The sequence below is a fragment of the Carcharodon carcharias genome, chromosome 6 (genome assembly GCF_017639515.1).
Source record: "Carcharodon carcharias isolate sCarCar2 chromosome 6, sCarCar2.pri, whole genome shotgun sequence".
In the NCBI taxonomy this organism is placed as follows: Eukaryota; Metazoa; Chordata; class Chondrichthyes; order Lamniformes; family Lamnidae; genus Carcharodon; species Carcharodon carcharias.
In genome coordinates, this window is record NC_054472.1 from 17,648,564 (window position 1) to 17,671,362 (window position 22,799).

The window sequence follows — 22,799 nt, forward strand, 5'->3', positions numbered from 1 at the left end:
GCTTCAGGATATAACACTTCCTTACTTTGTAAACCAGGATTAAGCATCAGGTTATCAAAGGTCAAGGAAAACATAATTAATCGCAGAGTCACGTCCCCTCTACTTTTTTCTCCAGCCCAAACATAGGAACGCAAATCATTTAGCTTCAAGCATACAAATGATCATTTGCTTTCAGCTTGTAATTTTGAAGTTGATGCACAGCTTACTCTGATTTACAGGCACAAGAGTACCTTAGATTGCCAAATGCAGGTGTTCAATAACTAAGAAATTAAAAGCAATTAAAAGCTTTACAAGTTAAAAGGTTTATTCTGCATCATCCCTGAATGGGCCCTTATTGCACAATTTTGTAGACATGAATTAAATCCACTACTAACAAAAGAAACAAAAAAACTGAAAAAAGGCAAGTCCCACAGCAACACCACAATCTGGCACATGATCATGTTCCCATAGCAACCAAGTCCTTAAATCCCACTGTACATGTATTGAACATTCTCAGCACTAAGGCTGGCAGGCTATTAGCTCCAACAAGCCACTGCAGAATATGGAAGATTTTGCAGTTATTTCTGATACTGCCATTCAGTTACGATTTAATGTATTCATACAATGCAATACCACGCATCAGGCCAATAGATGCCAGCACCAGATAATTTGGTTACAAATCACAACTCAATTCAATTGTGTGCATTCCAACTGGTCTCCTTACAGTTCACAGGTTCACTGTCTCCCACTGAAACATATGCCTGGTTTTATACACTGTTGATTCCATCAAATCATCAGAAAGGAAAGATTCAGGATGCTGGCAAATGCAGACAGCTTCTTGTGCAGCTGCATTACTCCATTTGCGACCTTATTTTGTTTCTGTAGTGACTCTCAGCACATTAGATTTTGGTAATAAGTTCTTTGCTAAGCAAGATAGAGCGAGTCAAAAAAATCTACAGTGAGCTTTGCTTTCCTAAGTCAGGATCCCCATGGCTCAAGTTCTACAAAGACTACAATTAGCTTTGACAGTCAATACTCATTTCAATTTTGGATAATAGTGGAAGTAAGTAAAAAAAAACTTCACGAGCTCATCTTTGAAATCACTTAATATTGCTGATCTTGCCTATTACTTTATCCTATACTCCAAATTAATCCTCTTTCGCTCGCTACTTCTTTGTAGTACAGCACATCCACAAGAGATTTTTTTTTAATTCTGGTATCTGATGGCAAAAAAAATCCAGCTGCCACAACCACCCTGGCCAATTTTAGCACCTGTTTCAACCACAACATAAGCAGTTTTTGGAGAAAATTAGCTAACTGTAGCTCATGACTGGAAATGTCACAAAAATAAATTCAGAATCTTTAAAAAGGATAAAAGGAATTGCTCACAAATTAACTGAAGTATGCTCAGCTGGCAAATTATTTAAGGGGAAGAGAAGAAAATATTTCACTCAATAAGATCTATAATGTACACAAGAATATTTCAACTGAAATTACACACACAACAATAATTATTAGACTGTTACCATTTTGCTTGCAATGGACTTTGCTTTGATCCCCATTTTATGTTTCATTTTATAGGCAGTCAAACAAATTCTCAAGCATCACGAAAAATATAGGCACACAAAAAGGAAATCATCCTAAACCATTTGACATTGTCCGTTGCAGTAGCATTCTTCAAAATCAATTACTTTCCTAAACTGAAAAGGCCATATAAACTACATTTTATTTTAATTCTTAGGATGTAAACAATGCTGCCAAAGTTACATTGCAGCTGCCCATCACCAGTTGCTGAGGTGGTGCTCTCCTTGAACTGATCCAGATCAATGGTGGCATCAATGTATTCACGAGAGACAATTGAAACATCACAAATTTATCTGAATGCATGGTTTTTGTAGAAGGCTAAGCTGTAATTGTAGCTTAAGTTAGGACGGCGTGGGACTTGGAGGCAATTATGCTCCCATATTATTGCTCTTTTCTGTCTTTTTGTGGTAGAGGACTCAAGCTGGGAGATGCTGCTTGGTGAGTTACTACAATTCATGGGGGAACTCACACATCTACTACAGCCAGTGTACCAGGCAAAGGGGCTAAATAGGCTCAAATGGCAGGGTTGCTTATCAAGCAGAATGCTGTACCTTGGATAGTAGTGAACATCCTGCAGTTGTACCCATCCAAATGACTCACAAATATTCCATCAAACTCCTGACATAAGTCTACAAATGGTGGAAAAGCTTTGAATGGTTAAGTGATAAGCAACTCACGATGCAGTAGCTAACCTCCGTAGCCACATTGTTGAAACAGCTGATCTCATTAAGCTTCTGGTCAATGATAACCGCATGATATTAGTCTTATTGAAGAGCTGAGCAGGACTGTTAGGCCTGCCTTACTGAAGGTTGCACTTGTGGTGTGTATGCTACTGCCAATCATCAACCCAAACCTGAATTTAATCCAGGTGCTGTTGTAGCTTGGCATGAGCTGTTTCATCATTGGAGTATTTTTGCCTGGAGTTTACTGTGGAATTATCAGCAAACAGATTGCTAAAGCAGCTTAAGATAATTGGCCTGAGTGTGCTTCCCCGTGGAATTCTGGCAATAATCCCCTGGGGCTGTAAATGTTTTTTTTAAATATTCATTTATGGGATGTGGGCATCACTGACTAGGCCAGCACTTATTGCCCATCCCTAATTACCCTTGAGAAGGTGGTATTGAGCTTCCTTTTTAAACCACTACAGTCCAAGCAGGCTACACCCAGTGCTGTTGGCAAGGGATTTTGACCCACTGACAGTGAAGAAACAGTGATATATTTCCAAGTGAGGATGGTGAGTGGCTTGGAGGGAAACTTTCAGGTTGTGGTGTTCCCATGCACTTGCTGTCCTTGTCCTTCTGGATGGCAGGTGGTGTGGTTTGGAAGGAGCTGTCCAAGAAGCCTTGGTGAGTTCCTGCAGTTCATCTTATAAAATGGTACACACTGCTGCCACTGTGTGCCAGTGGTGGAGGGAGTGAATGTTTGTGGATGGGGTACCAATCAAGTGGGCTGCTCTGTCCTGAATGGTGTCGAGCTTCCTGAGTGTTGGAGCTGCACTCATCCAGGCAAGTGGAGAATATTCCATCACACTCCTGACTTGTGCCTTGTAGATGGTGGACAGGTTTTGGGGAGTTAGGAAGTGAGTTACTCGCCACAGGATTCCTAGCTTCTGACCTGCTCTTGTAGCCACAGTATTTATTTGGCTAGTCCAGTTCAGTTTCTGGTCAATGGTACCCCCCCTGGATGTTGATAGTGGGGAATTCAGCAATGGTAATGCCACTAAATATTAAGGGGCGATGGTTAGATTCTCTTTTGTTGGAAATGGTCATTGCCTGGCACTTATGTGGCACAAATGTTACTTGCCACTCGTCAGCACAAGCCTAGGTATTGTCTAAGTCTTGCTGTATTTGGACATGGACTGCTTCAGTATCTGATGAGTTGCGAATGGTGAACATTGTGCAATCATCAGCAAACTTCCCCACTTCTGATCTTATGAAGGAAGGAAGGGCATTGATGAAGCAGCTGAAGATGGTTGGTCCTGGGGCACTTCCTTGAGGAAATCCTGCAGTGAAGTCCTGGAACTGAGATGATTGATCTCTAACAACCACAACCATCTTCCTTTGTGCTAGTTATAATAAATCTCCACCTACTGAAGTTTAATCCCCCAACAGCACCAAACCCCATGACCATCCCAGTTCAGTTTTGCTAGGTTTTAGTGGTCAAGTTCTGTCTTGTTGATGGCAACTACCCTGACCTTTCCTCTGCACTCCACTCTTGCAACTACATCTGGATTGTGGCTGTAATGCGATCTGAAGCAAATCATTTCTGGTGAAATCTATATTGAGCGTCAGCAAACAAAATATTGGCAAGTAGGTGTGACAAAATTATCTCTATGCATTATCGTCATAGAACTGTAGAATGGTTACAGCGCAGGAGGCCAATCAACCCATCATGTCGATGTTGGCTCTGAAGGAGCAATTTACCTAGTGCCACAATCTTGCCTTTTCTCCATTGCCCTGCAATTAGTTTTCAGATAATCATCCAATTCTTTTTTGAAAGGCTCAACTGACCCTGCATCCACCACACTCTAAAACAGTGCCTTCCAGATCCTAACTTCTCATTGCATGAAGAAGTTTTTCATGTCACCATTGCTTCTTTTGCCAAATACCTTAAATCTGTGCTTTCTGCTTCTCGAATCTTCCACCTATGGGCACAGTTTCTTCCTATCCACTCTATCCAGACCACTCATGATTTTGAATACCTCTCTCACATCTCTGCTCAACCTTCTTTTCCCCAAGAGGAACAGTTCCAATTTCTCCAATCTTTCTATGTTACTGAAGTTCCTCATTCCTGGAACCATTCCCATGAATCTTTTCTGCACTCTCTCAAATGCTTTGTAAGACCCTTTGTAAAATGGCGCGGCCAGAACCGGACACAATGTTCCAACTGAAGCCAAAACAGTGTTTCATACAAGTTTAACATAACTTTGCAGCTTTTGTACTCTATGCTTCTACTAATAAAGGCCAGTATGCCATATGTTGTATGAACCGCTTTCTCAACCTGTCCTGCCACCTTTAATGATTTATGCACATATACACCCAGGCCCTTCTGCTCCTGCACCCATTATATAAGGACAAGCTACAACAGATACACAGAAGCAAGTGTCCATTTAAAATAAACTTGCTCTCAGGAACTGAGGGACACTGGAAAAGCCATTTTATTGCTCCTTTCTAATTGCCTCAAGGTGACAATGAGCTATCCCCTTGAACTACTGCAGTCTTTGTACTGATGATAAAAAACAAAAACAGAATTACCTGGAAAAACTCAGCAGGTCTGGCAGCATCGGCGGAGAAGAAAAGAGTTGACGTTTCGAGTCCTCATGACCCTTCGACAGAACTTGAGTTTGAGTCCAAGAAAGAGTTGAAATATAAGCTGGTTTAAGGTGTGTGTGGTGGTGGTGGTGGTGGTGGTTGGGGGGGGGGAGAAGAGGAGAGAGAGAGAGAGAAGTGGAGGGGGGTGGTGTGGTTGTAGGCAAAAGCAGTGATAGAAGCAGATCATCAGAAGATGTCACAAACAACAGGACAAAAGAACACATAGGTGTTAAAGTTGGTGATATTATCTAAATGAATGTGCTAATTAAGAATGGATGGTAGGGCACTCAAGGTATAGCTCTAGTGGGGGTGGGGAGTGCATAAAAGATTTAAAATATTTAAAAATAATGGAAATAGGTGGGAAAAGAAAAATCTATATAATTTATTGGAAAAAAAAAGGAAGGGGGAAACAGAAAGGGGGTGGGGATGGAGGGGGAGTTCAAGACCTAAAGTTGTTGAATTCAATATTCAGTCCGGAAGGCTGTAAAGTGCCTAGTCGGAAGATGAGGTGTTGTTCCTCCAGTTTGCGTTGGGCTTCACTGGAACAATGCAGCAAGCCAAGGATAGACATGTGGGCAAGAGAGCAGGGTGGAGTGTTGAAATGGCAAGCGACAGGGAGGTTTGGGTCATTCTTGCGGACAGACAGCAGGTGTTCTGCAAAGCGGTCGCCCAGTTTACGTTTGGTCTCTCCAATGTAGAGGAGACCACATTGGGAGCAACGAATGCAGTAGACTAAGTTGGGGGAAATGCAAGTGAAATGCTGCTTCACTTGAAAAGAGTGTTTGGGCCCTTGGACAGTGAGGAGAGAGGAAGTGAAGGGGCAGGTGTTGCATCTTTTGCGTGGGCATGGGGTGGTGCCATAGGAGGGGGTTGAGGAGTAGGGGGTGATGGAGGAGTGGACCAGGGTGTCCCGGAGGGAGCGATCCCTACGGAATACTGATAACGGGTGTGAAGGGAAGATGTGTTTGGTGGTGGCATCATGCTGGAGTTGGCGGAAACGGCAGAGGATGATCCTTTGAATGCGGAGGCTGGTGGGGTGATAAGTGAGGACAAGGGGGACCCTATCATGTTTCTGGGAGGGAGGAGAAGGCGTGAGGGCGGATGCGCGGGAGATGGGCCGGACACGGTTGAGGGCCCTGTCAACGACCGTGGGTGGAAAACCTCGGTTAAGGAAGAAGGAGGACATGTCAGAGGAACTGTTTTTGAAGGTAGCATCATCGGAACAGATGCGACGGAGGCGAAGGAACTGAGAGAATGGGATGGAATCCTTACAGGAGGCGGGGTGTGAGGAGCTGTAGTCGAGGTAGCTGTGGGAGTCGGTGGGTTTGTAATGGATATTGGTGGACAATCTATCACCAGAGATTGAGAAAGAGAGGTCAAGGAAGGGAAGGGAAGTGTCAGAGATGGACTACGTGAAAATGATGGAGGGGTGGAGATTGGAAGCAAAATTAATAAATTTTTCCAAGTCCCGACGAGAGCATGAAGCAGCACCGAAGTAATCATCGATGTACCGGAGAAAGAGTTGTGGAAGGGGGCCGGAGTAGGACTGGAACAAGGAATGTTCCACATACTCCATAAAGAGACAGGCATAGCTGGGGCCCATGTGGGTACCCATAGCCACACCTTTTATTTGGAGGAAGTGAGAGGAGTTGAAGGAGAAATTGTTCAGTGTGAGAACAAGTTCAGCCAGACGGAGAGTAGTGGTGGATGGGGATTGTTCGGACCTCTGTTCGAGGAAGAAGCTAAGGGCCCTCAGACCATCCTGGTGGGCGATGGAGGTGTAGAGGGATTGGACGTCCATGGTGAAGAGGAAGCGGTTGGGGCCAGGGAACTGGAAATGGTTGATGTGACATAAGGTGTCAGAGGAATCACGGATGTAGGTGGGAAGGGACTGGACAAGGGGAGAGAGAAGGGAGTCAAGATAATGAGAAATGAGTTCTGTGGGGCAGGAACAAGCTGAGACAATCGGTCTACCAGGGCAGTTCTGTTTGTGGATTTTGGGTAGGAGATAGAAGCGGGCCGTCCGAGGTTGGGCGACTATCAGGTTGGAAGCTGTGGGAGGAAGATCCCCAGAGGAGATGAGGTCAGTGACAGTCCTGGAAACAATGGCTTGATGTTCAGTGGTGGGGTCATGGTCTAGGGAGAGGTAGGAGGAAGTGTCTGCGAGTTGACGCTCAGCCTCCGTGAGGTAGAGGTCAGTGTGCCAGACGACAACAGCACCACCCTTGTCAGCGGGTTTTATGACAATATCAGGGTTGGACCTGAGAGAATGGAGTGCAGTAAGTTCAGAGAGAGAGAGATTAGAATGGGTGAGAGGAGCAGAGAAATTGAGACGACTAATGTCGCACCGACAGTTCTCAATGAAAAGATCAAGAGAAGGTAAGAATCCAGAGGGAGGGGTCCAGGTGGAGGGAGAATATTGGAGGTGGGTGAAAGGATCCGTTGAATGGGGAGAGGACTCCTGCCCAAAAAAGTGAGCCCGGAGACGAAGACGGCGGAAGAAGAGTTCAGTATCATGCCGAGCCCGAAATTCATTGAGGTGAGGGCGTAAGGGTATGAAACTAAGTCCTTTGCTGAGCACTGAATGTTCAGCATCGGAGAGGGGAAGGTCAGGGGGTATAGTGAATACACGGCTGGGGCTGGGATTGGAAGATGGGGTGGGGACGGAGGGACAGGCAGGGGTGGAGGGTCCTAGATGGGTGTTGGTGTCGATGAGTTGTTGGAGCTTGCGTTCCTTAGCACTTGAGAGAAAGAGAAAAAGTTTCTTGTTGAGGCGTTGGATGAGCCGAAGAATAAAATGAAACTGGGGGCACGCGCAGCTTTGAAAAAGGGTACGGCGGTGCTGCTGGAGGGAGAGGTCGAGTGTGTTCATATGGCGGCACATGGCACTGAGTGTGGATTTCAGAATGTGACGGGAACAGCAGTCCAAGAAACGTTTTATGTCCCGGAGATACCTGTAATCCTGGGTGGGTTCAAAACACGAGGGGTGGAATTTCAGTTGAAATCCACGTGGGGTAAGTCGGAGTCGGAGACAGTCACTGAGAAAGGAGATATGGCTGTGAAAGCGGGTTTTAGTAAACACCTTGTCAAACACCAGGAGGGAAATGGAAAGCAATGAAGGTGAGCAAGGCAAAAGAGAGGTATGGAAATCTTGCCGCAGAGAAGAACAGAACTTCTTCAAGGAGGTAGGCATTTCTTGAAGAGCAGTGGCAGTCAATTAAACACAGATAAAAACAAAAAAAACTGCAGATGCTGGAAATCCAGCATCCGCAGTTTTTTTGTTTTTATCTTTGTACTGATGATGTTCAGTAGGGAATTTCAGAATTATGGTCCAGTAATATATATCCACACTAGGATGGTGCGCAACTTGGAAGGGAAATTGCAGGTGACTGTGTTCCTATGGCATTACGTTCTAAACCTTCTCAGCGGTTATGGTTGCAGGAAATGTGCTGTCAAATTTAGTTTGGTGAATTACAGCAGTGCATATCGTAAATAGTTTATGCTGGGGAGGGTGGATACTGAGTTCAGCGGTTGTGGGGCCAAATAAGTGAACTTTTTTTTATCTTGGATGATGTCAAGCTCCTTCAGTACTGTTGCAGCTGTACTCATCTAGATGAGCACTGAATATTCTATTACAGTCCTAAATTGAGCCTTGCAGATGATGGAGAATTTTCCAGGGGTCATGAGGTAAGGTCCATGGAAGGAATAAAAGTAAGAAATTTAAATTAAAAAGGTTCTTTATCTGGATGCACAAAGCATCGGCAATAAGATAGGTGAACGTGTGACATAAATGGTTCAAATCTAATCGGCGTTTCAGAAACATGGTTACATGGTGACCAAGGCTGGAAAATAAATATCCCAGGGTAAACAACATTTCAAAAATACAGGCAAAATGAAAAAGGTGGAAAGGTAGCCTGATAGTAAAGGATAATCAAAGGACATTACGGAGAAAAATTCCTGGTTCAGATAATCGTGAAGTACCATCAGTATGGGTGAAGATTAAGAATAGCAAGGGTCAGAAAACACGGAGTAGTTGAAAGGGCCTCTTATAGTAGTCACACCATTGAACAGAGCATTAAACAAAAAATATTCGAACGTGTAACAAAGGCAATGTAATAATTGTGTAGGACTTGAATCTTCATATGGACAAGACCAATCAAATTGGCGAGGCTGGTCTCGAAGATGAGTGGCAGAATGTTTTTGATAGTTTCATGGAGCAAAATGTTGTGGAATCAACTAGGGATAAAGCCATTTTAGATCTACTATCATGTTATGAGGCAGAGTTAATTAGTAATCTCATTGTAAAAGATCCACTGGGAACGAGTGATCATAATACAACTGAATTCCATGTTACGTTTGAAAGCAACATACTCCAATCATAAACAAAAATCTTAAACTTAAACAAAGCCAATTGCATAGGTATGAGGGGAGAACTGGCCAAGGTTGACTGGGTAAATAGACTGAAAGGCATTGCCATAAATAAACAGTGAGAAACATTTAAAGGCTCGCTTTAAAATGTTCAAAAATACATGCCATTGAAAAACAAAAACTCAGCAAGATAGTTCCATCTGTGGCTTACTGGGGAAGCTGAGGATAGAATTAAATTAAAAGAATAGCAGCATGTCTGAGAATTGAGCATGTTTTAGAAACCAGCAAAGGGGCACTAAAAAGTTGATAGCAAGGGAAAAAAATAGAATGAGAGCAAAATCATGAGGAATATAAAAACAGAATAAGAGTTTTTCAGGTATATGAAAAAGGAAGAGAGCAGCTAAATAGAGCTGATGCTTTAAAAACTGCTACAGAAGAAATTATTATGGAGAATGAGGAAATGGCACAGATATTGACAAATATTTTGTGTCTGTCTTCACAGGAACAAGCTGCATATCAGAAAGAGAGCAACCAAGGTGTTAAAGAAGAGGTGAGGAAACTATTATCAGCAGACAAAAAGTACTGGAGAAACTTATGAACTAAAATAAACAAATCCCCTAGGGCCTGATGGCCTACATCAGAGGGTTCGAAAAGAGATTGCTGCAGAGATAGAGGATGCTCTGGCTATGATTTTCCAAAACTCCTGAGATTCTGCAACAGTCCCAGCAGATATTGGGAATTAGCAAATATGACACAATTGTTCAAGAAAAGTGGGAGAGAGAAAACTGGGAATCATAGGCCAGTTAGCCTGACATCAGTTGTTGGGCAAGTGCTGGAATCTATTATTAAGGAAGTCTTAACAATGCACTTAGAAAATCATGTGATCAGACAAAGTCAACATGGTTTTATGAAAGCAAATCATGTTTGACAGGTTTATTAAGAGTTTTTTGGGGATGTAACTAGTAGGATAGATAAAGAGGAACCAGTATATGTGACTAATGGAATGTCACAAGGATCAGTGCTGTGGCCTCGACTATTTATAATCTATATTAATTACTTAGACAAAGTGAGAGAGAATAATGTATCCAAGTTTGCTGATAACACAAGAGCTAGGTGGAGTCTTAAGTTCTGAAGAGGGTACAGAGGCTGCCACGCGATAGAGGTAAGTTAAGTGAGGGGGCAACCAGATGGCAGATGGAGTACAATGTGGGGAAGCGAGAGGTTGAAAAGCAGAATTTTTTTTTTAATAAAGGCTTGAATATCAACATTTACAAGTTTCAAAGAGATTTGGGTATGCTTATACAAGGAACAGTTCACATGCAGGTTCAGCAAGCAGTTAGGAAGGCAAATGGCATGTTGGTCTTTTTGCAAGGGGTTGGACTACAGGAATAAAGAAGTCTTGTTACAGTTGTACAGGGTATTGGTGAGACCACATGGCGTGTGCGGACAGTTTTTGTCTCCATACTTGAGGAAGAATATACTTGCACTGGAGGCTGTACAGCGAAGGCTCAAGGGATTGGTTCCTGGGAATGAGAGGATTGTTGAATGATAAATACATTGAGCCAAAATTCTCTGAAGTTTAGGAAAATGAAAGGTGATCTCTTTGAAGCATTCAGATTCTCAAGGGGCTAGCTGGGGAATCTGGAACACATGGACACAGTCTCAGGATAAGGACTGATCATTTAGGGCTGAGATGAGGAGAAATTTCTTCACTCAAAAGCTTGTGAACCTTTGGAATTCTCTACCCCATATGGTTGTGGATGCTCTATCGTTGACTACCTTTAAGGCTGAGATAAACAGATTTTTGGTGTCTCAGGGAATCAAAGAATACGGGGAGCAATCAGGAAAGTGGGGTTGAAGCCCAAGATAAGCCATGATCATATTGAATGGAGGAACAGGCTGGACAAGCCATATGGTCGACTCCTGCTCCTACCTCATGTTCTTGTGTTCTTTTATGACTTGAGCCACTTGTTGCAGAGTACCCAGCCTGTTCCCTGCTCTTGGAACCACAATGTTGCTATTAGTTAAACCGCCGGTTATTGGTGACTCCCAAGATACTAATTGGGAAGGCTAAGCATTGGTAGAGTTATTGAAGATCAGGGAGATGGCTGGGCTCTCTGTTGTACTGGATGATAAGTAGCAGACACTTGTGGAATAAATGTCACATGGTGCAAATATTTCCAGCTAGTTCTCTGCCCAAGTGTGGATGTTATTATGGTCTCTTGTAGGCTAACATGGCCTATTCTGTCGAAGAGTCATGAGGACTCGAAACGTCAACTCTTTTCTTCTCCGCCGATGCTGCCAGACCTGCTGAGTTTTTCCAGGTAATTCTGTTTTTGTTTTGTGCTGTTTCAATGCTGGAGGAGTTATGAATGGAGCTGAAAACTGTAGAATTATCAGCAAATAGCTCCACTCCAGAACCTGTGAAGCAGTTGAAAACAAGTGAACTAAGAACATTTCTCTGAAAAACCTCTGCACTGGATGTTCTGGGCTCCAATGAATAGTGCCAGTCTACTACAATCATCTTCCTTTGTCACATATGATACCAGTCACTAGAGTCTTTCCTTTGACAGCCATAGAGCTCAGTTTTGCCAGGTGCCATGGTAATATAATTCAGTTAAATGCTACCTTGACAGAATGCAGCTACTCTCACCAGGTATTCAGCTCTTGCATCGATATCCGAATCAAGGCTGTGCTGAGGTCTGGAGTCAACTGGTTCTGGCAGAACTCAAACGGAGTGCCAATAGCAAAATATTGGTGTGTAGATGATGCTTGACAATTACTATGACTTCGCACACTTTACTGATAATCAGGAGAAGGTGAAGGCATAACTTGGCTGGCTTAGAATAATCCTGTCTTTTGTGGATGGGATATAACTGGGCTATCTTCCACACATGATGAATGCAACTATGACAGCTCTGTCTGAATAGTTTGTCTGGAGAGTGACTAGCTGATACAGTGGTCTTCAACACTACACCTGGGATATTATCAGGGCCAACAGCTTTTGTGGCCTGTGCGGTCACTTCTTAATGTTGTGTTCAGTGAACCTAATTGACTGGACATTGCTATCTGTAAAAGCAGTAACTTTGAGAGGCCATGTAGGATCATTCACTCATTTGTCTCACATAGTTATAGTGGGTAAACAGAAAGTATTTATGTTGAAATCCCATTATCTTCCATGTGGATCTAGATAATTGCAGCATTATTTTTGCTACAATATAAATTTCCAAGTCTTTTTATGAAAGAAATAAGCTGCCATATTGAATTTTGGCCTTGTAGTTTAAGTCTACACATGAATCTAAATTTCCCATAGCCCTAGGCTAAATAAAAACAGCACACTAGTCCATGAGTTTGTGTAAAACTGTATAAGCAATTTGTCACCACCAGCCCCCCACAACAAGTGCCTCCAAATGACTGACTGCACTCTCATTTTCGACACCAACACAAAGAAATATGCCAAGGTTGTCCCTCTGCCAATATCACCCACTGCAGGTGCTCAAACAATGAGCTCTTCAGTCTAGAAGAGAACAGGGAGGGCTTGAAAATAGATTTTGGTTAAAATATCTATTATTATGCACAACACAAGGTGGTTTTACTTTATGAATAAACTGATTTTGGAGGACATTTTGCTTTACAGCCTTCTGGATGTAACATTGAGTTCAAATTTCAGACCATGAACTCTGTCCCTCATTTGGATTCTGTTTTCTTGCCACCTGCCAGTCTCAATCTTGTTTTTCATGTTTTGCTTTCGGACAAAGCTGCTCATTATTATGCTATTCACACTCACTCCGGACAAGCGTTCCTTTTAAAAAGCTACAACGTTTACCACTCCCTTTGTTCCATGACATCTTTGTCATTTAATTTCTCCTGCCCTCTACCCTATTCTGGACCTTCCCTTTAGTTCTTCCTTCCCCTCCCCCTTTCAACAGCATAAAACCCATCACATTTCTATCTTCCTTCAGTTCTGAGAGTCATATTTGATTTGAAACATTAACTCTGTTTCTTTCTGCACAGATGCTGCTAGGCCTGCTGATTATTTCCAGTACTTGGTTTTCATTTCAATAACATATTAGTCTTTTTGAACCATAATTTGAATACCACAGCTATTCTACAACACGTTCTGTTCATTTCTTGGAGCAAATAATGAGAAAATAATCCATGCTGTAGCTGCAGAAACCAAGCAAAACAGGACATCAATTTATATGAAGAATATTAAATTCTTATACTAGTTGCCCTTTAAAAGCTTATAATTTAAAGGTCGACATAGGGCAGTGCCTAACCATTAAATTCAAGGGTTACACAGTGAAAGTATTATACAAATACAACCTAGCTGGAAAGCAAGTCAGCCATTTCAAGTCTTGAAGGAGCCACTAAGCATAGGACAACTTACCACGGGTATTCGTAGCCATGTCTGCCACTTTCTGAAAGGCATCCAAAAAAGCAGCAGCAGCCATCACTGTTGTCCTGGAACAGAAATAATAACCGTGAACACTGCTTTTTTATCTAATAAATGAAGCCTCCAAGAGATTTATTTATATGATTCCTTCTTTTAAGGAAATAACAGCTCTACTTTATTAGTAAATATGAGGGGTAGATTTTCCTCTTTAGTGCTGGGGCACAAGAGCTTGGCAAAATCAATTAAAAGGAATGGATGAAAAATCATATATACCATGCGCCCAATTTTGTGATAAAAGCTTCTCTTGCCAAGTTCTCCAATCCAGTACTGCACAGTAATCCATCTAATCCAGTTTTAAAAGAGAGTTGCCAGTTTGAGAAATGCTGGAAGATCATTGCTACTAAATATAACACCCAATCTTTAGTTTGTAGTTTAACGCCCACTTACACAAATAGAGATACTAAATATCTTTACTGAGAAAGCAACCTGAAACATCCATCCCTAAGAATTTCTGCACTATTTCTCAGTTAATCCCAATCCACTCAGTTGGTCATCCTAAATTGAAAGTGCAAATCAAAACTGTTTAGCAAAAAAAATAGAAGTTGGTTCACTTAGCTGCCTTATAATGTTGAGTAATAACTAAGCAGCTGTTCGGAGTATAAAGTCTACAGGGGAAAAAATTACATTTTTGTTTGCTCAAAGCAAGATTAAGAACCTTGGTAAGCTTAGGGAAGGCTTATCAGATTGCTGCAGCAAGAAGATACACTAAAATTTTCCCTGGCTGTATTTCTGCGCTGGAAAACATGGAGATACACACTATTGTCAAACTCGCTAACCGCTTTTTAGGTTCACCAAGAATTGCGTGAATCACATATTTTCCCAGATAATAGTAGGCCTGTGGATCAGGCTGCCTGTTCCTAAGGCAAAAGCCAGTTCACTGAATTCCTTCAAGCAAGAGCTAGACCTCTTTCTGATGGAGGTGGAAATCACCTTGCACAGTAACACTGTATTACGCAACATTAATCAGAGCTAGAGGTCACCCAGACTAACAGCAGTCATCGAAAAGGTGTGTGGGGGGGGGGTGTGGTGATGAGAGAGAAACTTTTCAAATTTTTTTTCCTAAGGGGCCTGGGTTTTTAATCTGTTTTTCCACCTCCCCCAGTGAATTACATGGCTTTTGGATGAAATGGAGAATGCATGCATTGTATTTTGCAACTGCATCGCAATTGGTATGGAACAGGCCATATCAGCCAAAGGTCTTATCCTGTCAATTATTATTCACATGTCCAACTAGTTAATATTTCTTTTCAGCAGAAAGCTTCTGTATGGTGATTAAGGTTATATTAAGCTTCAATATGGTAATTTTTGAAACAAAAGCATTTCAGATACAAATACTTCAAAATTTAGTTTTCACTATTCTGTCTGCATGCCCAAGCTAAGTGGCATCTGTAATAGGTACAGAAGCAAGTGCAAACAGTTTTAAGTGTAAATTACACAAGAAAACGGAATTAAACTGTTCTGACATTCATTTACTCAGGAAGATTCAACTGCCAAGTGATTTTTTATGCTTTCCAAGTATCCTTTAGAATCCTCACCAGAGTGCTGTCCAACTGAGTCACCTTGCCAAGAGGGTCAAGGAGTTCCTGACTCAGTTAATTCCATTCAAATGAGATAGTTAGCTAGACCTGAAGAATAAGATCTGCAAACGCTTCAGAATACCACAGTATTGCATACCAAGGGGCATGCTTATGATCTTGATGCCAATAGAAAAGTGCAGTTTAGCATTTTAAGCCTTCACAATTTAAACTTTGTGCAATGATTTGACATTGTGGGAATTTCAGATGCAGGTAAATCCATCTGGTCAGGTTAATTCCTTCACAAACCAAGACACTATAACTGCCAGAGTGGGGGGGGCTACATCTTCTCCCTTCTGGTATGGAATGCTGAGGTAGCAGCAATTCTGTGCACCTGTCACACATAGGCAGAAATGGCTCAAACTGAACAGATTTGTGATGGAAGCCCATTTGTAAAGTTGGCCATACTTTGGCCTGAACATACACCAATGTCTGCCACTGTATTGGGTAAGGAAATGAACAGAGAAAAATTGGCCAATATCAAGCAGAATTCCTTAAGTGTTGAAACTGCGTTTCAATGCCTTGGATCCATACTCCACTCCACAAGTCCGACCCATTCAGCAAAGAGGTGCCTGTTGTTACAGAAAAAGGCATATAAATAACTCTATCCAAGAATGGATACGGACAGAAATGCAAGCCCATCTCTTAAATCCAAGTGATCCAAGCGTAATATTAAATCTTGAACTTTTCTTTCACTAGAGGGGAACTCAGAATTTTTGAGCATTACATGTATATTGTTTTGTAGTCCTAGAAAGACTAGGAAGTCACAAAATTAACAGGAACAGGAATATCCCTGATCTCTGTGGTGGGGAAAAAGCAGAAATATCTGCATTTATATAGAGTTCAAGGCTCTTTGGGTTGAGCACTCTGATGCTCCCAAAGTTGCTCCAAAAATTGTCAGCAGTGAGAATCCCTCTGAAGAGGAGGTAAGTGCCTCCTCCTCATTCCACATATTTCCAAATAAACAAAGTCTGTCCACCTAGCTGAAGTTCCCAAATGAAATTCTGCAGCTGAGCAATGAGCAGAATTCAAGAGGAGGGCAGCTTCTTCTGCACAAATTCCAGCTAGCCTCCTCCTCAAACCTAACCAAAGTTTCCCCTGACCTGAAATATCTTTCCTTCCTTTTTTTCCCTACCCTATATCCAGCCTCCACAACTTTGAAAGCCAGAAGCATGGGCCTAGCAAGACTTAGTTTTGAGGCCTTACTTCGGAAAACTTTAATCTCTGGTAGTGCACTGTGAAACCCTTGAAGTGATCTACTTGGTCACCCGAAACATCGGTCCCTGAAAATAAGTAAACTTGAATAGTTTACTCTCTACTTCTGCTGGAACACCTGACAAGTTTCGCCATGCTAACTGCAAAGTATTCGGGAGACCGCCCACAGAGTATATTTAAAGCAAAAGGCTCAGTGCTTAAAAAATATGAAGGACTGTGTCCAAACATACCTATGTATGCTGTTATTGAAGGGAAGGGTCAAAAAGGACTGACAAAAAATTTTGGGAAGTATATATAGGGAATGGGGAAAAACTCAAAGTACCTGATGCAATCATAATGTTCTTACACATTCTATTATCCCTGTTGTTTCAACCCCACGGGATGCCAGCAATTTTGTTTTTGTATGGAGTTGAACAAATAAGGAAGCCTGGCTAACCTTTCCTACTTTTTATTATCCAATGAGAGCAACAAACATTCCATGGTGCTGAATGTAAACCTTTTTCTATTTTGTACGTGAATGAACCCGTTATCAGATCAGGTCGAACATTTCTATCTCCCACACGTTGGCCATTAACTATTGTGATTGTAGAGCGATATGAGCCATATAATGTAAATTGTGAATAGGTTTAAGCTTGCTACAGATGCAAACAGCAGTAGCCAAACTCATCTTATTTAGAAAATGACAATCTGTGCAGAAAGACTTTGATTCCAACAATTTAGATTTGATGCAAAAATTGTTAACGTAAGTGAATGGACAGAATACCATACCACGACTGTCTTCAGTCAAGCCTGCAGTTAGAATTTTTTTTGTGAAAAGACTGATATTAAACACTGATATCAAACAATACCGAGTAAATCAGTGAAACTAGTTTTATTTCAGTTCTGCATCACTTAACGTAAGCCTCAACTTTATGTTAAAATCCAAAAATTAGTAAAAGTAATCAAAGTCTGTCCCTTTAGCTCATTTACATCAGAATAAAGTAAAGACTTTAAAAAATCAATAAAAGCAGTTCTTTCTTTATTAAACTGCTATAATACCTTCCAAAGGACTTGTTAATGTCAGGGGACTTGGCGCAATTATCATTCTAATCAATTTTCTGTGGCAAGCCGCAATTTTAGGGAAAAACCATCTGTCTTCATGACTGCAGTTTGCCCCTTTAGCCTTTTTGATCATCATCCACATGCTGCAGACTTGAGCCAGACTCCTAATTCCCAATACAATCCTTTGTTACAAGTTCAAGTCCAAAGTTCCTGACCTTTGCTGGTAACTTGACAGCCTGTCATTCTGACAACATGAAGCTCTCAGAGGATCTCCTGGTAACATCAGGATATTTTTAAAAACATTTTACAGCACAAATTTCCCTCTATTCCTTCCCTCAAGTGCCTTTTAATTCAAAGCAGAAGTGTTACCTTCAATCTACTAGTCTCTAAATATTAATGTGGAAGCAGGAAGAGATTTTTTAAAAAAATGTTAACTTACCTGAGTTGGGACTGTAGCTTACCCGCTTTGTTAATAAAATCTTCCCAGATTGGGTAGCTCCCCTATGGGAAAAAAGAAAACACAGCATTTTATAACACCTGCCAATTTATATGTTACATGTAAACCAATGAGATTAAACTTCTCTCACACATGATGCAAACTGATGATTTTTTCTGCATTTTCCATGTGTGCTTTTTCAGCTGTCAGATTACCTTGAACTCGAAATTAAGCAGGTGTCAAAGGAAGTGCATGGCAGAACATTAGCCAATAAAAATGTCTGCCTGCCTGAGGCCTGAAGAAAATATCTGCCCTGAATATTTATGTCAGCCATTTTGATCTCTCTCCAAAAGCATGTGCACCACCTGAGTTAATATAAAACGTTGCTAATTGAAGCACAAGATTGATGTAATAACAATGTTTTCACAAAATAGAAATTTGGCCTGTACAATTCCTGACCTGGGAGCAAGCACACTTTTGACATCCAGTGTAAATGGGAGTTCTTCATCAACAACATATATTATCACACAAATATAAAATGAGTACAATTTCTCCCACTTTTTTGGGTAGGATTTGGGGTTCTTATATAGCAACACAAGTGAATCATCAGCTATAAACTGGAAATTTAAACAAAAATCACTGGTGCTTAATTAAAACTATGTTTCTTAATGTACATTAAGAATCTCGTTTATTCAGGATTTGGAGATGGTTGGTCTTGTTGCTACACAATGAACAGATCCACTTCAATATTGGTATGGCAATCATTTTAATACAACATCTCTAACATACCCATGATCCTGAATTAGCACTGGCCCTGACAACAAATGCATTCACCAACAGATTAGCCAATTACTCTAATCTGCTCAACAGCATCCTGAGTGTTTAGGCAAGCCGTTCCACTTCTATTTAAAAAGTCAGTTCCTCAGTGATAAGAAGCTAGGAACTGTGGAAGATCAAGGAGCTTTAGGGGCCCATGTAATCACTGCAAGTAGTGGACAAGTAGAAAAGATAATTAAAAAGGCCAATGGAATATTGGCTGTTAATCGCAGGGGTCTGGAATAAAAAGAGATAGAACTTTTGTCACAGTTGTATAAAGTTCTGATAAGACCCCATATTTGATATATACACACACAAGCTCAATAGCATGTTCAAGAGCCTTCAAATCAAGAAATCCAGAGATAGTAAACACTCTCCACCTGCAATAACACTTCTATAACTCACACCAAAAATGCTTAGGTGCAAGCTGGCAAGAGTCAAAGCTAAGCAACATGTGTAAGGGAGTCTTAACCAAGGTTTACCAGTGCAGAGCACGAGCAAATTCCCAATTATAGGTATAGGGCCCCATATCTGGTCATAAGCTTCCCGGATGTGTGCCAGATTTGGGGATTTCATGGGTTTTGGGTCCTTGGCCTAGCATGTACTTATAATACATAAAATAATGAATGAAAAATAAAGAAAAAAAGGGTTTTATTCAAACTGCTACGCAGGGCGCTGACAATATTAGAATAGCAGGTCCCTTTAAGAATAAACCAGGACAAGCTTCAGAGTAAATCTGGAGCAGGTGATGCTCATTGAAGCCTGTACTTAAGACCTGGGTTTTTCTGCAGTAGTTGAGTTTGCTTCTGGACAGGGAAAGAATCCAGAAGGGAAGAGTGGAAACTGGCATTTGTACTGAACCATAGTTTAACGATAAAACAGTTACGATTCACAGAATGTCTCCAGCTGCCTGAGTCGGTATATAGATATCCACCTATTAAACAAATGCCACCTTCAAATGTAGCCAGTTTTCGAGGCTTCCAGATTTTGGGAAGCCAGATAAAGGGTCCGGAGCTGTAGGTGTACAATTGCTCACACTGGATATTAGTTTGCAGGGTTACCTGGGGCTATGTGGGAGGTCACCCAGTCCTGAATGACAGTCTATACCTCCAAGTTCCATTAAATGAGTCAGGTTAACTATTCGGGCATACTGAAGCCTGGCTCAAGCATCAGATTACCAAATCTCTAACAAAGGGTTCACTGAGTTCCTATCTTACAATTCTGGACAAAACCTTCTTGGACCAACTCAATTCCAAAGAAAGCCTCCTAAAGCTCTTCTATCACCAACCCCTGAAGAGTCTAAAGATCTATCCCTGATAATGTAAATGTCTTCCCCATCAATAACTATGTTAAATTATCCAAATGAAAATGTAATGGTAAAAATGCAAATGATCAGATAATTTGAATTAAGCAACTTTTAATTCAGAAGAGTAGGCTATATTCTCAAGTTAATCATTAAACGCCCAACAAGCATAGCCATTTAAACCATCAGCAGGTGGAAGGCAGACCTGAGGTATACTATGAGAAGCACAAATCGCCATAAAACATGCCTCCTTCTGTTATGTGCAGATCAGGTAGCAGTTATCAGAATTCATCATTGATGCTCTACAATATTTTTTGCTACACTAAAGCTGAATAACGTTCATTGTTTCTGTTCATCATCAATGAATGCTTTAATCTTGTGTTAGTAAAGCCATTGCATTGTGGATTGAACATGTAAGATTTCTTTGAGATGCTATACTGGTTGGCGGGGGAGTGGGGTGCAGTTGCATGCTCACAATTATATTTAATTCTTAATACCCAATTTAAGCAGAACTCAAATGCTCCGCTGATACTAAATTCAAGCACAATGGTTCAAAAAGATAGCATATCAAACTTTAATATGAAAAATGGCAGGGAAACAATACACAGCCCTAAACTTCACACCATTATTTTTCACCATATTAAAGCATTAAGGCAGCATAAAAACTCTTACTGGTACCCCAGCACCAGTTTCCACAGCAACAAAGATGCTCCAACAAATCCATTTTCCTCTTTGAAGGAGTTAACTCGTTGTGGATATCATTTAATACAAGAATTTGATCTTAGGGACATCAACAGATTTTTGTTAGGTAGGGATATCATGGAATACAGAGCAAAGACCAGCAAAATGGAGTCTAGGTACAGATCAGTCATGATCTAATTCAATGCTACAACAGGTTTGAGGGGGCGAATAGCTTATTCCTATGAACTCATTCTAGTGGTAATTCATCCATAATATTTTTTTCCTTATCAACGTCAGCAAGAAGCAACCATCTGGCCTCTGCTCAACATCGCTTGATGCCACATCCAAGTTAAAAACTGACTGCATCAGGAATCCATGACATATTCCTGCATTCAATAAATGTCCTTCAACACAAATGGATATTAAAACGCATTTAAGCATATTACTCTTTTATACTTTTATTTCAGAGTTTTAAGAGCTTAAGGAGCAGGACCAAACTGCCAATCAAGCCTGCTCCGCCTTTTCAAGATCATCATGGTTGCTCCTCAAATCCACTTTCCCACCCTAACCCTATTTCCCTCAATTCCCTTAGAGTCCAAAGATCTATCATTCTCAGCCCTGAATACCCTCAAATGACCGAACATCTACAGCTCACTGGGGAAGAAAATTCCAAAGATTCACAACACTCCAAGTAAAAAAATTTTTCATCTGTCCTAACTCTAGACTCTCAGTCAGGGAAAACAGCCTCTCAGCATCTTCACTTGCCAAGCCTCCTCAGGATATTGTATGTTTCATTGAGACCATGTCATTCTTTGAGTTTCAGCAATTATAAGCTCATTTGACTCAATCCTTCCTCAGAGAACAATCCTTTCATTTCAGGAATCAATCTAGTGAACTTGCATTTCACTCCTTCCAAAGCAAGTATATGCTTCCAAAGATATGGAGGCCAAAACTGTACACGATACACAAGGTGTTGTCTCACTAAAAACCTGTACAATTGCAGCAAGACTCCCTTAATTTTGTACTCCAGCCCCCTTTCAATAAAGACCAACATACCACCAGTCCTTATTTTGTGCAACCACCTTTCAAGTATATTATCAATTTTTTTGGGAAATCTATGTACAGTACGTCCACTAGTTCCCCTTTATCTACTCTACTACTTATATCCTCAAAACCTCTTAAAAGGTTTTGAAACACAAGTTCCCTTCCATAAAATCATGTTGACTCTGCCTAATCATATTAGGATTTAAGTGCCCTGTTGCCACGATCTTAAAAATAGATTCCAGCATTTTCCTGACATCAGGTTAACTGGCCTCTAGCTCCATTTTTTTCTCTCCTTCTTTAAAAGCAACTTCCAATCAATTGGGACAGTGCCTGTAATCTAGGGATTTTTTTTTTAGGATAAAAGACAATGCATCCAGCATCTCCACAGCCACCTCTTTAGAACCCCAAGATGTAGGCTATCAAGCCTAGGGAATTTGTAGGCTTTGAGTCCCATTAATTTCTCTAGAACATTTTCTTTATTAATAGAAATTTAAGTTAATATTAATTACTCCTCACTCTCATCAAACCCTGTTATTTCCACAATGTTTTTTTTGTGTTTTCTAATGTGAAGACTAAGACAAAATATTTATCATCTCTGCTATTTCCTTACGCCCCATTATAATTTCTCCTATCTCAGCCTTTCAGGGACACATGTTTACTTTCGTTACTCTCCCTTTTTACATTCTTGTTTAAGCTCTTCCAATCTTTTTTTATATTTCTTGCTAATTTACTCTCATTCTATTTTCTCCTTCTATCAATTTCTTGGTCATTCTTTGCTGGTTTTTAAAACTCTTCCAATCTTCAGGTGTACTCCTCTTCTTGGCAATATTATTTTAATATTGTCATGCCCAGTACAGGCATGAAGATATTACAAATATTAAAACTATATTTTTTTAAATGGGCACAATTGTTTTAAGATAGCGAAGAACACATCATGTGACTTTAGTAATAGCGGCTCTGGACGAGATTGAAACTCAAGCAAACGTTTCAT

General features: G+C 40.9%; 1 protein-coding gene across 6 annotated transcripts in view; it reads right to left on the reverse strand.

The window, feature by feature from the left end:
* Positions 1-22,799, reverse strand: part of LOC121279060 (protein MTSS 1-like) — a 177,748-nt gene that overhangs the window by 146,254 nt on the left and 8,695 nt on the right. For 4 of the 6 annotated variants that reach the window (XM_041189916.1, XM_041189914.1, XM_041189915.1 and 1 more), the window contains exons 2-3: positions 17,968-18,029; positions 13,633-13,706 (exon numbers count right to left, since the gene is read on the reverse strand). In XM_041189916.1, coding sequence (XP_041045850.1) covers positions 13,633-13,706; positions 17,968-18,029 — 136 coding nt within the window. Of the gene's footprint in view, positions 1-13,632; positions 13,707-17,967; positions 18,030-22,799 lie in introns of those variants that run through there. The other 2 variants (XM_041189917.1, XM_041189918.1) reach the window with 2 other exon arrangements.